At 44.5% G+C, this 16,113-nt stretch overlaps 1 protein-coding gene across 1 annotated transcript; it reads right to left on the minus strand.

The window, feature by feature from the left end:
- Positions 1-449: 449 nt before the first annotated feature.
- On the minus strand, positions 450-3,500 carry LOC133817028 (uncharacterized). Its single transcript, XM_062249415.1, has 4 exons — positions 3,063-3,500; positions 2,592-2,708; positions 1,230-1,451; positions 450-1,151 (listed from the first exon to the last, which is right to left on the minus strand). The coding sequence occupies exons 1-4, from the start codon at positions 3,498-3,500 to the stop codon at positions 450-452; spliced, it is 1,479 nt and encodes a 492-aa protein (XP_062105399.1).
- Between the last annotated feature and the right edge of the window lie 12,613 nt (positions 3,501-16,113).

The raw sequence follows: 16,113 nt of genomic DNA on the forward strand, positions 1-16,113 counted from the left end.
CATGCTCGGGGTATCACGGTGTCATCTGTGCATGCTAGTTTATAAGTGTTCGGCGGTATGCATTGGGCGACTTGGTAGGGTCCTTCCCAGTTCGCCCCTAGTACCCCCGCCCCCGGGTCTCGCGTGTTGGGGAGTACTTTTCTTAGCACCAAGCCTCGTACCCTGAACATTCTTTCTCGCACCCTTGAGTTGTAGTACCTCGTTGCACGTTGCTGGTATACCGGCACTCTTATTTGTGCCCTTTCCCTTCTTTCTTCTAACATATCTAAGTTTTTGGCCATTGCCACATGGTTGACTTGGTCCTCGTATGCTTGTATCCTAAATGAGTTAATCTTCATTTCAACTGGGAGAACAGTCTGACATCCATATGCTAAGGCAAAAGGGATCTCCCCAGTGGTTGCGCACGGTGTGGTCCTATATGCCCAAAGCATATTAGTTAGCTCCTCAACCTAGGTTCCCTTCAAATTTTCTAGCTTCGTTTTTAGGTTCTTCTTGAGGACTTTGTTAATGGCCTCTACCTGGCCATTGGTGTGTGGATGCACAACAGCTGAGAAGCTTCTCCTTATTCCTTTCTCCTTACAATACTCCTCGAATGTTTCCCCCTCGAATTGTGTGTTGTTGTCAGAAATGATTTGGTAGGGCACTCCATAACTGCAGACAATGGATTTGTTGACAAAGGTGGTGATCTGCTTGGCCGTTATTTTTATTAGAGGTTCTACTTCAACCCACTTGATGAAGTAATCTACCACTACGACTGCGTATTTTGCTCCACCCCTACCTGCAGGAAAGGCGCCGATCAGGTCTATTCTCCAAATAGCAAAAGGCCAAGGGCTGGTCAGGCTAGTTAGCTCATTTGGGGGCTTTTGGGAGTAGTTTGCGTGTCTCTGACATTTGTCACACTTTCTCACAAAGTCACTAGCATCCTTCTCCATAGAGGGCCAGTAGTATCCTTGCCTCTTGGCTTTCTTGGCTGTGGATGGCCCACTCGCATGGTTGCCACATTCACCCTCATGTATTTCATACAAAACTTTCATTGCCTCCTCTTCATCAACACACCGCAGGAGCAACACAGAAAATCCTCTCTTGTACAAGACTTCGTCTACTAAGGTGTATCGAGCAACTTTATACACCAGCCTCCGAGCCTCTCTTATCTATTGGTAGAGCTCCATCCCTTAGGTAGTTCATAATTGGGTTGGCCCACGATTCTTTGGGGTGTTGATCATATGAACCTCTGTTTCAATGATGCTTGGCCTGGATAAGTACTCCACCGGCACAGACTCAAGGATATCTCCATCCTTTGTGGAAGCCAGCTTTGTGAGGGCATCGACATGGGTATTCCTCTCTCTTGGGATTTTCTCTATGCTATAGCCCCCCAATTGCTCCAAATAGCCTTTTACCCTCTTTAAGTATGCGGCCATCTTAGGTCCCCTTGCCTGATACTCGCCCTTCACCTGGAATACCACTAACTGTGAGTCGTTAAAAATGTGCAAATGTGTTACCTTTAGCCCCTGGGCCAACCTCAATCCAGCTAGGAGAACTTCGTACTCTGCCTCGTTGTTCGAGGCTTTAAACCCAAATTGTATTGCACAATACATCTTGTGTCCTCCGGGTCCAGTCATCACAACACCTACTCCAGCTCCCCCTCTGTTGGATGCTCCATCCACATGAAGGCTCCACTCCTCAAACTTCCTTTCCTCTTCTTTATCGATCGACTTACCCTCTCCTATATCTCCTTCTTCATTTGGTCGATAGGCGAACTCCACTATGAAGTCTGCGAGCACTTGCCCATTGATGGAGGTCCTTGGGGTATACGTGATGTCGAATTGACTTAACTCAATCGACCATTTCATTAGTCTCCCCGAGGTTTCAGGTTTGTGCAAGACCTACCTCAAGGGGTTATCAGTGAGTACCTCGATCACATGGGCGTGGAAGTAGGGCCTTAACTTTCTTGAGGCCACGACTAAGGCGTATGCTAACTTCTCTATCTCTGGGTATCGAGTTTTTGTGTCTACCAACCATTTACTGAGGTAGTACACGGGTTGTTGATGCTTATTCTCTCCCTTAACCAGAGCAGTGCTTATGGCATGCTCAGATACCGCAAAGTATAAGTATAGCCTTTTGTCCTTTTCAGGTTTAGCCAACAAGGGTGACTTCCCTAGGTGTTCCTTCAACTTTGTAAAAGCGTCATCGCAATCTCCATCCCAAGCGAACTTTTTGTTCCCTTTTAGGATGTTGAAAAAGAGGAGGCACTTGTTCGTAGACCTTGAAATGAATTTGTTGAGGGCTGCTACCTGTCCCGTTAGACATTGCACCTCTTTTTTGCTCCTAGGCGGATTCATTTCCACTAGGGCTTTTATTTTGTCATGGTTAGCTTCAATACCTCTGAAGTTGACCATGAAACCCAAGAACTTTCCCAAAGAGACCCCGAAGGCGCACTTGAGTGGATTCAGCTTCATTCGGTATCTTCGAAGTGTGTCGAACATCTCACTTATGTCCTCGTTGAGTTATTTGGAATTTTTGGTCTTCATCAACATGTCGTCAACGTATACCTCCAAGTTCCTTCCTATCTGGTTAGCGAACATCTTGTTCACCAATCTCTGATAGGTGGCAACTGCATTCTTCAATCCAAAAGGCATCACTTTGTAGCAGTAGAGCCCTTTATCCATTATGAATGAATTATATTCTTTGTCAGCTGGGTTCATGAGTATCTGGTTGTATCCAGAGTAAGCACTCATGAAGCTAAGTAACTCATGTCCGGTTGTTGCGTCCACCAGTTGATCAATTCTTAGGAGCGGAAAGCTATCCTTAGGACAAGCCTTATTGAGGTTAGAGAATTCCACACAGGTCCTACATTTTCCATTGGGTTTTGGGACTAGTATGAGGTTCGACACCCATACGGGATAGAAAGCTTTGCGGATAAACCCATTCGCCTTCAATTTGTCAACCTCCTCCTTCAAGGCTACATATCTTTTTGAGTCGAGCACTCATCTTTTCTTTCTGACTGGCCTTGCCTCGGGGTCGATATTTAAATGTTGGCACATGATGGAAGGATCTATCCCCACCATGTCTTCGTGACTCCAAGCGAACACATCGAGATTATCCTTCAGGAACTTCACCAATTTCTCCTTTGTGTCATCTTGAAGGTTTTTTCGCACCTTCAACTTTCGTAGTGGCTCTTCCATTACAACGATCTCTTCTAACTCATCCACAAGTTCAGACCCTAGCTCCTTCGTGACACGGGGGTTCAGTTCTTGGGGGTTTGTGCCATCTTGTGCTACCATCGCCATCGGTTCTTGTGGTTTTACAGACGTGCAGAGGGAGGTGTTATAACACTCCCTCACTTCTTTCTGTTCCCCCTTCATACTCGTTATTCCCCCAGGATTTGGAAATTTTTCAGCTAGATGATATACTGAAGTTATCGCTTTCAATTCTCTTAGGGATGGTCTCCCCAATACCTCGTAGAAAGCTAAAGCACAATCTACCACAATGAAGTTTTCCATGATGGTAGTTTGTCTGGGTTGTTCTCCCATGGTGAGGGCCAATTCGATTACCCCTAAAGGTTGTATCGAGTCCCCTGTGAATCCGTACAGGGAGGAATGGCAGGGTCTCAAGTGTCTGATGCCCAAACCTATCTTGTCCAAGGCGGGGCGATACAAGATGTCCACTATCTATGAGGACCTGATGCACCCTCATGTTTTCCAATTGGACTGCCAACACCAAGGGATCATTGTGGGGGAAGTGCACCCCTCGTGCATCCTCCTCCGTGAAAGTGACTGAGTCATTTTCTCCCTTAAAACTTTTTGGGGGTCGTTGCTCTAGGCTCATGACATACGATGGTGGACTATGTCTGACTTCTCTAGCATACCTGTCTCGACCCTTCCTGGACTCTCCTCCAAACCTCGAGCCTCCGAAGAGCGTTCTCACTTCTCCTTGTACCTCCAGGGCTTTTTCTCGGGCCCAAGGTGACGCCTGTCCATCCTCCGGTATCTGATTTTCCCTTCTGACATATCTGCCTAGGAGCCCCATGCGTATGAGCTCTTCAATTTCTACCTTCAAACGGGTGCACTCTGCTGTGGTATGGCCAATGTCCTTGTGGTATTGGTAGTATTTGCTAAGGTCCCTTTTGGACCGATCTTTCCTCATTGGTGGGGGTCTCTTAAAGGGAACTTGGCCTTCATTCGTGAGGTAGATATGTTCTCTGGTGTCGGTCAGGTTTGTATAGAAGGTGTAAGATGCTTGCCTGGGGTCGCTCCCGTGTTTGGACCTTCTCTGGTGGTCATCTCTCGGCCCCTCATACACCCTCTTCTTTTTTTGCACTATTCGAATCATCATGGGCCGAAGGCTTGCTGTGGGATTCGAGCTTTCCTTCCATTAGGTTCTCATGGCCATCCTCAACACGGATGTAATTTTGTGCTCTTTCGTAGAAGTCGTCTAAGTTGGTGACCTCCCTTTTGAGCATATTATCCCAAAGCTTACTGCTGGGGTGCACTCCAGCTATGATTGCCATCTTGAGTTCTCCCCTGGTTAGACATTCCACTTTAGCTGCCTTCACCTTGATTTATGTTAGCAAGGCTAGTGCCCGGCATGGTGTAATCGCGTACGACATGATGTTGTTGGAGAAACTCGTCGGAAAATTGTTGCCATGACCTGATGGTTCCCGGCCTCAGTCTCTTGAACCATTTGTATGCAAGCCCTTTCAGTGTGACATCGAAGCAGTGACATCTTGCTCTGCTATTGATCCCGCTCAACTTCATTAAGTCGTTGAAGGCATCCAAGTGGTACTTGGGGTCTGAGGTGCCCTCATAAGGGGTCATATGATGTTCTTTAAAGTTAGCCGGGAGTCCTTCAAACAAGATTTCTCGTGTGAAGGATGACTCGTAGTTGAATTCTTCATCGATAATGTGCCCCCCAGACGCCGTGACGATCTTTCTCCGAAGGCTCCTCATCTCGGTGTCCAGCTCCTGTTGCCTCCTATTCAAGGAGTCTCTCAGCTCAGTAGGGTCGCCTTTCTCTTCTCTTTGCCCTTCGAATGGGCTATAGGAGGTGTTATCCTTACTTCTGACCTCTTCCCATTAAGCTTTTCTCTTAGGCCAGGGGGCACCTCCTTTGAGGTGACTTCAGGTTCATTCCAACGACCATCGTCGTCCCTCCACCTTCGCTCCTGGGGGCATTTCGCCGGCCTAGGTCCCTCATGGTACTTTGTTTGGGGAGTGTTGTTGGTGGAAAGTCAGGTTCTCCCATCGTCTATGGGGACAGTGGTTTCCCCTCTTTCACGCTCTTTCTCTTTATGCTTCGGAAGGGGTATGCTCGACTTTCCTTGCAGAAGGTAGTTTAAAACCTCCTGCATGTTCTCTAGTGTGGTTTCTAGCCTCTGATTCATTTTGTGTAACTTGCGAATCTCGTCCACATAGAAGCGAGTTCTTGAGCTGGAACTCATCGAGTGTACTCGGGGACTCTTACCCGGCTTGTGCGTCGAGGGACCCGGGTCTCGGTGGCCAGAGCGTGATGCCACTGGGGGCCAAGGATGTGGGTGCGCTGGAAGCTCTGAATGACCTCCGTCGGGTCGAACAGTAAGGGATGATGCTTCCTTCTCCTCCCTTGGGGGAGGACATTCCTCCGACACATCTCCATGCTTAGGTGGAGGGAAGGTCTTTTCTGGAGGCCCTTAGTTGTTCTCTGTCCAGGTAAACCTTAACATCTTGTAGTTTCCCTAAGCGTTTTGAATGCCTTGGCATTTTTCCTTGCTGGAAGTGATGAAAGAACATTGGCTTGATGCTTGTTCTACCTACAGACAGTGCCAAACTGTTGAAGGCAGAAACTCATCAACGATATATGGATGGAAAACTCAAAGACTTAATTAGGGAGTTCTGAACTCCAAAGAACTTGTATAAATTTAGAGAAAAAATTGCAAGTGAACAATAGAAGAAAACTTGTGTATTGCTCTTAGAATAGTCTGGTGTTACACGATTTTTTCAACCCCTTCATTTGAGGGGTTGAAACCTATTTATAGATGGGCTCTAATGGCCTATGATACAACGTTGTCCTAAAGGAAAAGATAGTACATTTGTACTCTGTCAGAGTAGTGGTGCATGGTGTAGAGGAGCAGAGGATCGTGGTGTCGGTTGTGGGTACATGGTCAGAGGTGTGTAGGTCATGTCACCACTCCTTTCACTAAGTCATACCACCACTACTTTTCAGGCACTGATGTCAGAGCCACGCCTCTGCATCCCCCAGGGTCGTACATCCCGTACCCGTACGCGTGCCTCATGTCTAATGGTCTTTCTTACATTTCCAAGATACATCTTTTCTCCAAGCTTCCTTGTATTTTGCTAAGTGTGGGAAAGCTTGTGAGTTATTGTGAATGACATATTTAGTTGTCTTCACCTATCGGGCCTCACTAGTGGAGCCTACTTCAAGAAGGGAAGTAGAGTCTCTTCACCAAGGCATGGAGTGCTTTAGTCGAGACAAGGTGTCTTGTGTGGATGCTAGGTTGAGGATCCCTTATTCACATTGAGCATATTCAAAAGCCTTCCCCACAGGAACAATCTTACCACACTACATTCACTAACCATTGCAGTGCTAAAAACATGCCCATAGCATTCATACATCAATTCATAGCCCATGCTCTTCCAACATACACACCATGCTCTCAACTCCAACATGCAATAACACATTCATATATTCACTAAGCAGGTAATCATATAATCATATTAATATTCAAGAGCCAGGCTCTATCAGAATCTCATGATCCCTAATACAGTATGTAGGTAAAGCATTTACATTCTATTTAAACAGTTAAGCACATAACCACATAAATAGTTATCATACCCTGAGTGAATCCTGTCTTTAGTGACGAGTGCACATGTCCAGCTTGTCTACAGGAACCCTTAACCTTGGCTCGCTCTGATGCCAAGTTGTAATGCCCTACTACCCAGGGACCGTTACGTTGTGCATTTTAAATAAGGCTAAACTCACTAACCGATTCATTTGGCCATAATCGTGTAACTAAATGTGATTAACTATTATGGATTAAAAAAATTCGTCAAAGAAACAACGTTTCACAAAAATGTTTACTGTATACATTGGGATCCCAAAATATATTTTAAAGGTTAATTACAATAGAACATTTACAACCAGCTGACCTAAGCGGAAAAATAGGGTTTAACCCTTGTTCCTCATTAAACCCTCGGCCGTGGTGGTTGAGCAGCCGCATATGTACACATCGTCACCTAAGCTCTCCAACTCAAGGATGGTCCAGCTTTCTTTTTCCTTTACCTGCAACACATAGCACCCGTGAGTCGAGGCTCAGCAAGAAAACGTAAACATGCTTATAAGCAGTTAATAATGTGTCACCAAATCATAATAAGCATGCCTAGCTGTAATAACCCTATTCATGTATACATAAAAATACCAATGAATGATTGTGGAGTCCTGCGCTTTGAGTAGATGACTAATAAGTCTCTCTCTCTGAGGTAGATGACTAATAAGTCTATCTCTGAGGTAGACGACTAATAAGTTTTTCTCTGAGGTAGGTGGCTAATAAGTCTCTCTGGGTAGATGGCTAATAATTCTTTCTTTGAATAGACGACTAATAAGTCTTTCTATGGAGTAGATGACTAATAAGTCTCCCTCTGAATAGATGACTAATAACTCTCTCTCTCGGGTAGATGACTAATAAGTCTCTCTGAATAGATGACTAATAAATCTCTCTCTGGGGTAGATGACTAATAATTCTATATCTGGGGCTCTGCACCCTAAGCTATGGGACGTTTCAGTCACCTGAGACTTTTGGCCCTAGCTCTACGTAAGTAGCCTTTAGACTACTCAAGCACTTTAGTTTTCTTCGACCTTGGGGTCGGTCAAGCATTTGATGCTCATGTTGATTAGATCTAATCATTTCGGCCTGTGTTAAGCACATTAATGACGTTCTTGACTCATAAGCCAATACCATAAGACTAGTGCTCAATACTACTGTCGATCATGACTGATAAGTCAAGACTTCATGACCAGTACTAACACCAATGTTGTTTCTGACTAATAAGTCAGTACCATTCACAAATAAGCAAAGTTGTTATGCATTTACAATGCAAATAATGTCCATAAATAGAGCACTCAACATGCCTCATCAATAACCATGCATGTCACATACTGGGTGCAGTTTTCTTACCTTTAGTCTAAGCATAAGTTACCAATGAATGACCATTGAGCACGATCCCGGTTTTAAATCCTTAGTGATAACCTAGTCACAACAATAATATGAAATCTCATCAAAACGAGTAAATAAATACTTCCGGACCAAATCCTATCCTCCGGGACGTCGAATCCAACTCAACTGGGTAGTAAGATCGATCCCGAGCCCTTAGAGTTAGGTTCCCACGACTAAAAACCCAAAATGGCCAAAACTGCCCTTAAGCGTTGCAACCCTCCCCCAGCTTTGAGCTGCGACCCGCCTCCAAACAGAGGTCGAGCCCTTCTCTGCCTGTGCCTAACGCCACGGCGCGCCTACCTTGCGTCGCGGCCCTAACTACCCCTCAACCAACTTCACCATCTTCGTCAAGCCTGGGCCACGACACCCAAGAATAGGACCGCGACCCGACCATGAACCCAGCCATAACTTGCATATTCTCCCATTTAAAACACTCCAAAAACCTATCCCAATATATTCAAATCCCAAAATCAAAGTTCCTAAACATCCCAATTACCTAAAACAATCAAAGTTAAAACTTAAAACTTAAAACTTGGATTACCTTCGATTGAGTCGTATCCCAACTAAATCCTTCAGCTAGTAAACTTCTAATCTTTCCTAGAATTGTTATGCCTCGATCCTTGCTTGAATCCGAGTCCTAAAACTCGAGTTTCCTTCGAAAATGCGATCGGTGTCAAAAAGGGAACAAGAGAGAGAGAGAACCATCTGAACGTTCTTTTTTATTTTTAACATGTTACGTCAAGCTTGCGTAACCTCAAGCAAATCACAATGCCCGAGGTCCCAAAAACGTCCCTGGGTAATATAGTCAAAATTTCCAGAATTTCCCCCTGATATCACTAACTCCCAATTTATCCTCAAACAATCATTCTCATTACCCAATATCCCGGTAATGTGCTAAATATCCAAAATACCTCTTGACTCACTCCGAGTCGAGTATGGGCCCGTTGTGACTTTTCCACTAGCTTGCTTCCTAAGATCGTCTTGTACCGAGTAACCCAAACATACTCACATAATAATGTGGTCCCACACATGTAACGCCCTACTTCCTTAGAGCCGTTACTAAGTGATTTTTAAGACAAAACAGTGTGCAAAGAACTCGCTAACCGAGGTTTTGAGACAAAAGTGTGACTAATTAAACTTTAAGGCTGTAATCTTAGAAAATGCGTCGTTTCATTTAAAACTGCTAGTATTAAACCTTTGGGATCCCAAAATAAGATTTGAAAACTATTTACATCTTGAAATAAGTTTACAGTTGATAAATCATAAAATCATAGGTTATTACAGCCATTTTCAAATAAACCCCCAACCAAAGCAGTCGGGTAGGCCAAACATGTACGCGTCGCTTCACGCTCTCCGTACTCATGGTTAGTTGACTCAGTCATTGCCTTTACCTGCAACACAGAGCACCCGTGAGCCGAAGCCCAGCAAGAAAACTCATGCAGAACATAACATATGCAATGTATACAGTTTATCATGACAGATAATCCTCAAATAAACAAGTCAACCATTAGACTAAGCAAACACGGCCATGCCGCCCCAGAGACCTTACCAAAGCCCTGGGGTATCGGTTCTCACCGTGAGGATAACTCATGTATCCCTTGGGTCCCACCCTGATTATAGCATAACACATGTATCCACCGGGCCCCGCCCTGAATATAGCATCCCATGTGCTAGGTGTTACTTTCGGCCCACGGCCGCCCCGGCTTACGCCGTACTCGGCCCACGGCCGCCCCGGCCTACGCCGTACTCGGCCCTTGCCGCTTATTTCATCATAATCACACATATAGTACATTCGAAATAATCATTCACACACATCATGATTCATTTAAGATTAAACATTTGCACATAATACAATCTGGGGCCATGCCCTACAATCACACAGTGGGGCCATGCCCTATTCTCGGGTGTTACGGTTTTCTTACCTTAATTCCAAATGCTTTAAATAGAAAATGACGGCCCCCGAGCACGATCCACTTCCCGAGCACTAGCTTAACACCTAGTCACAACCAAGATAATGGATACCAATAAGATTAATCTCAAATGAGTTTCTAAACCAAGTTCTAGTCCCCGGAACATTGAACTTCACCAAAAATATAAAAAGATTCAATCCCGAGCACCGGTGGTTAAATTCCCAAGCTTAAATTCTCAAAATCCCAAAATTCCTTAAGCGCCGCGGCATGGCCCAACCATGCCGCGACATGGCCCCCAAACAGAGCCACAAAATGCCCAGAAACAGGTAAGGGCCGCGGCCCTACAAGGACCATGCCGCGGCCCGCCCTCCATCCTCAGCACAACTTAGCCTTCAAGGGCCGTGGCCCTCCAAGAACCATGCCGCGGCCCGACCCTTCGAACCCAGAAAAACCCACCATTTTCAAGCTTAAAACCTCACCTTAAGCCATCCCAAAGCTCCCAAATCAAAACCAATTAATAATCACAACATTAGGATGGTTTAAACAACACAATTCCACCAAAAATCCAACCTAACACTCACCAAGATCCCAATTCCAAATTTCTGAAATTTCAAACCTAAAACTCAAAACCAACCATGGAAATTCTCAATTTTAACCATCAAACTTTAATTTAAACCTTACCTCAGTTGTAGAATCATTTCCCAAAGGATCCCATGACCTATCTTCAAAGTTTCAAGCCTCAAACTCCACCTTGAATATCAAAAACCCATAAACATTCACAACCCAACAAAATCTCAGAAATTTAACTTGAGAAAAAGAATTAATTGCTTACCTTTACCCTGATTTGTTCTTGATTAACTCTTGAGCTAAACCTCCAAATCCCACCATCAATTTTCAGAAATTCAAGCTTGATTTCTCCTAAGATTTCTGTGGATTTCATGAAAGAAAGAGGAAAGAAAGAAGAAGAGGAGAGGGTGGAGGCTGGGTCGGTTTCTCTAAGTCTCCAAATGGTTTATTTGTTTTGTTTTTATAACTTAAGCTAGTTACCTCAAGGTTCGGGGTACCAAAATATCCCCAAGGAAAAAATGGTAAAATCCCCCAGTATTCCCGCCTAGACATCCTAACCTCAAATATATCTCCAATTATTTATTTTCGTAACCCAATATCAAAAATACTCCTTCACTTGTCCAAAGTCAATCATAATGCCCCGTTGTGACTTTTCCCCGCTATCCAGCTCTAGGATCGCCTCGTGCCAAAAGTTACCAATCACGGAAATACCCACATACCACTGTGGTCTCAACAATCATCACATATTAAAACAGTTATGCCCAACATGGCCAAAATTACAATTATGCCCTTCAAACACAATCCGGGCCTACATGCATACTAATATACATAGTCATGCATTTAATTCATAAAACCACACATAAATCCCAACCTTCCCTCCTGGCACACTAATCAAGGCCCTTAAGCCTTATTAGCGAATTTGGGTCGTTACAACACATATATCACATATATGCCAAATATACCAGAAACAAGCCAAATTATGAAAATTACCCAATTAAATAGAAATGGGCTCACATGCATATTTAATACACCTAAACATGCATATCAAGTCATATTATAATATAACTCACATAATCACACAATGATACACATAAATATCATATAATCACATAATTCCATAATTTTCCATCCTGGCCCCTTAATCAAGGCCCTAAGCCTTATTAGGAAATTTAGGACGTTACAAATATGGTCTTTTACTAACTATTGGTTGGTTCTTGGCTGGGGCTAGAAAATTTGAAAAACAACCAGGAATATCAAAGATACTCTCTTTCTCTCTCTCTCTTTAACGTGTCTCTCTCTCTCTCTCCTCCTTTTGCAAGGCTTGAAGCTTGAAGGAAAACCTTGAGGAAAGCTTAGGCTTAATATGGAAAAAAAAAACTAAAGAAATGGTTTAGGAATTTGAAATGCTTGGGAACTGAGGAACTGAAGCTAGGATCACTGAAGGAATGTTCAGGGGCATAGTCTATAGTTGGAGGTAAGGTTTGTACCATGTTTTCTTAATGAATGTTGTCGTCATGGGCTGGGATGAATTCAGACTGTGATTTGATAAAAGAGACTACTATGATGCAATTTGAACTGCGAAGACTAATGAGTTTATGAACTTAGTTCAGAATGGTAGGGCAATGATAGAGTTTGTCGATAAATTTGATGGGTTGGTCATCTTCTTTTGATTTGATACAAGCAGATGTAGCCCGGAAAGAACGATTTATTTAAGGACTGAACTCTGGGATGGCCCAGAGCATTAGGGCCACTCCAGTGCATGAGATTTTCATCTATCCTCGAGTAGTAGGGAGGGCCTTGTTATTAAAGACATAAGAGATGAGATATGGAGTGATAATGTCGTAGGGAAAGAAGCGCAGGCAATGGTATTCCCATTTGCAGGATTAAGTAAGGGCAGATGCCCAGTAACCAGAAAGGACTTCATTACATAAGCATGAAATAAAATAAAATCATCATTGGGAACCATCGACTCGCTCAAAGGAAGTCACTTCCTCGCTATCTCCTTTGGCAGCATCAGAAGCCTCGATGGTCTCAAAGAGTTCTTGTGAGAATCGAATCTTGAACTTGGCAAGATAAGGTTCCAAAAACCCTGGATGCATGAAGGTGGAGTTCCTGTCCTGGTCGAAAGCCCACACTGGTAAAGCATCTCTTCCATTTGATTTGATGACTCCGAAATCTCCAACCTCGCCCTCTCAGCTTCCTCCTTGGCTTTGACCTCGACCTCTTCAAGTTTCTTTTTGAGCCTCTCATTCTTGGTCTGCAGCTGGTCCAGGCGACGACTCACCTCCATGACCTGGTTCTTAGCAATCTGCTTGCCTTCCTTTGAAGCTTGCTTGTTCTATTGGGAGGAAACCAGGGAGGCTTTGGTGGACTGCTCGCTCTCTTGGGCAGTGCATAGGGCGGCCTGGAGCTCGTCATTCCTAGCTTAAACCTGAGCAATTCTGTGGACTTGAGCTAGGAAAGACTGCAAAAGGAAAAGGCAAGTCAAGTTTAGTTTAAAAAAAGAAAGAGAAAAGAAAAAGAAAAGTTAGAAGAATGAGAAGGGCTCACAATGAGGTTCATTCCCATAGCAAATTCGAGAACGTCTTCAGGAGTACGCTTCTCCATGGCCCTCAGGTCCTTGGCATTGGCTCTATAGGCATGGTCCACCATATGGTTCGCCATCTCATATATAGTTACCCGAAATGCCTCAGGGATCCTTGCCAGATCGAGTGACTTTAATAGGATCTAAACAGAGGGAGCTTCACCTTGGATCACTTGAGGAAGTAAAGAAGGTACATGACGAGGAAGAGGAAGAGGAGCTTGGAGGATTGTGACTGCTGTCACCGGAGCTGCGGGTTGAGTCTTTTGTGGCTATTCTCGAGTGGAGATGGAACCCTTGTCTTTTAATGGGGACTCGGTGGAAGTCCCAGTCTTGGAAGCGTGTTTCTTTGGAAAACTAGGCCTCTTCACCACGGGACCAGCTCCGCCCCCACCAGCCTTGAAAGCACCCCTTAGACCCGAGGCATCTGACAAGTCCATCTCTTCACCTAAAAAAGAACGACCAGAAGAGTCAGCCACAAAGGATAATTAGTCAAAGTAATGCAAAGACAAGAACAAGAGTAAGAACCCTACCCTCCGAGCTAGGGGAGGAATCTACTACGATCAGCTCAGGGTTATGAACTGGACTAAGTATAACCTCTAACTCCTGGACCATCGATGGTGTGGGAGTGTCTAGAATTATCACCTTATAGGTCCAAAGGGGTTTAGGTTCTTCTTCCGAGCTGAACTCATCTACAAATTGCCTAAAGCAGGGGGCGAATACACCCTTGACATAAGGAAGGCCACGTCCTATGATTTGTCCCGTATTCCTAAAATATGGAAGACCTAAAATGGAGGGTGTTGTCAGCCACAATGGTGCACTTACTAAAGGTGTGTTGTGTTTAGGTCCGGGTCGGTAGGATGGCGACTAACGAGCTGGTGGGGGTTGAAGCGAACTAGCCTAAAACTGGCAGCAACCCGATCTAATTCTCTATATGGGTTACCTTGGATGGAGGGGTCGGGTGCTGCCCCAGACGCAATGTAACGCCCTACTTCCTTAGAGCCATTACTATGTGAGTTTAAAATGTGCTTCTAACTCGCTAATCGAGGTTTTAAGGCAAACGTGTAAACAAGTCATAAACAGAAACATAAACTTTGAAAATAATTCCATTTATTGAAAACATAAAATATTTAGCATTTGAGATCCCAATACACTGTTTATAAATATTTACAACTCAAAATATACTTTAAGTCGACTATACGACAAAATAGGGTTCTTTACAAACAATTTCCAAAAATACCCCTGGCCATGGCAGCCAGGCAGACCAGACATGTACGCGTCGCCTCACGCTCTCCATACTCAAGGTCGGTTGACTTTCTCTTTGCCCTTACCTGCACCACAGAGCACCCGTGAGCCGAAGCCCAGCAAGAAAACTCCACATAGATATATAACATATGCATATAAACCACTCAGCATATAACAAATTCGCCAACAAGCTAAACACATATGACCAAGCCATCCCAAGCGCTTTACCAGGCCCTGGGTTGCCGTCTACACCGTAAGGATATCTCAGGTATCCTTTAGAGTCCTACCCTGGCAACTCGCACTCAGCGTGCTAAACGCTGCTCCCAGCCCCTTGCCGCTCTCGGCCTTCGCTGTTCCCGGCCCTTGTCGTCCATTCACAAATATGCATACACATCTTAATTAAACATATCTTAAGCATATACTAGCATAAACAATGGGCTACACCCAACACATAATCATATAGGGCCGTGCCCTGCAACACAACTATGGGGTCTTGCCCTGCTCTATGGGTACAACAACTTTCTTACTTGTGTCCCGAGCTTCTTGAGCACTGAACCCTCAAGCACGGTCCTCTAGTCCAAGCCTCACTGGGAACTTAGTCACAACACATACATAGCACTCCCATTACTAACCAATTCAAAAACATCTCCCGGAACCAATCCCAAGCTCTCGGGACCTCCCAGATCCCCACACAAGGTGGTGGAAGCGTCTCCCGAGTCCCCTGGGCAAAAGCCTAAAAACTGAGATTTTCCTCTGCCCAGAAATGGCCTAGCGCCGCAGCACCACCCTATGAGGGCCGCGGCGCCCAGAAGGCCCCCCGTCCACTATGCAGCCTAGTGCCGCGGCGCAGAAGAACAGGACCGCGACGCTCCTTCGAAAACCCAGAAATCTAGGTTTCTCCAAATGTTTTCCCCGAGCCAAAACACTCCCAAATCAATACCAAGGCATACCTAAGTCCCAAATTAAATTCAAAACCCCAAATAAACCATCTAAAAACTCAAAAACATCAACAACAAGCTCAAACACACAATCAAACCTACAATTCATAAATTGGTTCAAAATTCTCAAAACTTAAACCAACCCTTGCAAAATTTAAACCAGCCTTCAGAATTCTTAAACTAAACCAGAAATAACTTTCAAATATGCATGGAATTCATACCTCAGGATGGAATTCGACCTTGAGCCACCACCAAATACACTTCCGAGCTTGACCCCCCTTTGATTCTCTAGCTGAATTCCACAATTACTAAGCCAAAACCCAGCTTTCAATATTCAACCTAATCTCCAAAATCAAACTTGCAAGAAACTAAAATTCAGAGATGATGCCTTACCTCTGGACAAATCTTGGCCTAAGCTTGACTCTAGCTGCCCCAAACTCAGCTCTGAACTCCTTCCTTGATCTCAAGAAACTAGCCCTTCCTCCCCTTTCCTTTTGCTTCTTGGTTCTCTCTATACTTCCAGCAGGAAGTTCCTGAATAGCCTAAGTAAAATAACGTATCTGAATTTCCTCAGCCAATATTATCCTCTCCTAATGCCAAATGACCCAATTGCCCTCCTTTGCAACTTAGTCCCTAGCCAACCCTCAAGGGCATTCTAGTCTTCTC

Source organism: Humulus lupulus, chromosome 1 (genome assembly GCF_963169125.1).
Source record: "Humulus lupulus chromosome 1, drHumLupu1.1, whole genome shotgun sequence".
In the NCBI taxonomy this organism is placed as follows: Eukaryota; Viridiplantae; Streptophyta; class Magnoliopsida; order Rosales; family Cannabaceae; genus Humulus; species Humulus lupulus.

Excerpts from the sequence above, each read along its gene's own strand:
- LOC133817028 (XM_062249415.1), bottom strand. The coding sequence starts at position 3,500 with ATGGAAAACTTCATTGTGGTAGATTGTGCTTTAGCTTTCTACGAGGTA. Across the intron at positions 2,709-3,062 it reads CTTGGAGTCACGAAGACATG|ATACTCATGAACCCAGCTGA; the intron begins GTGGGGATAGAT and ends GGATACAACCAG. Across the intron at positions 1,452-2,591 it reads TTGCCACCTATCAGAGATTG|GTGAAGGGCGAGTATCAGGC; the intron begins GTGAACAAGATG and ends GTGGTATTCCAG.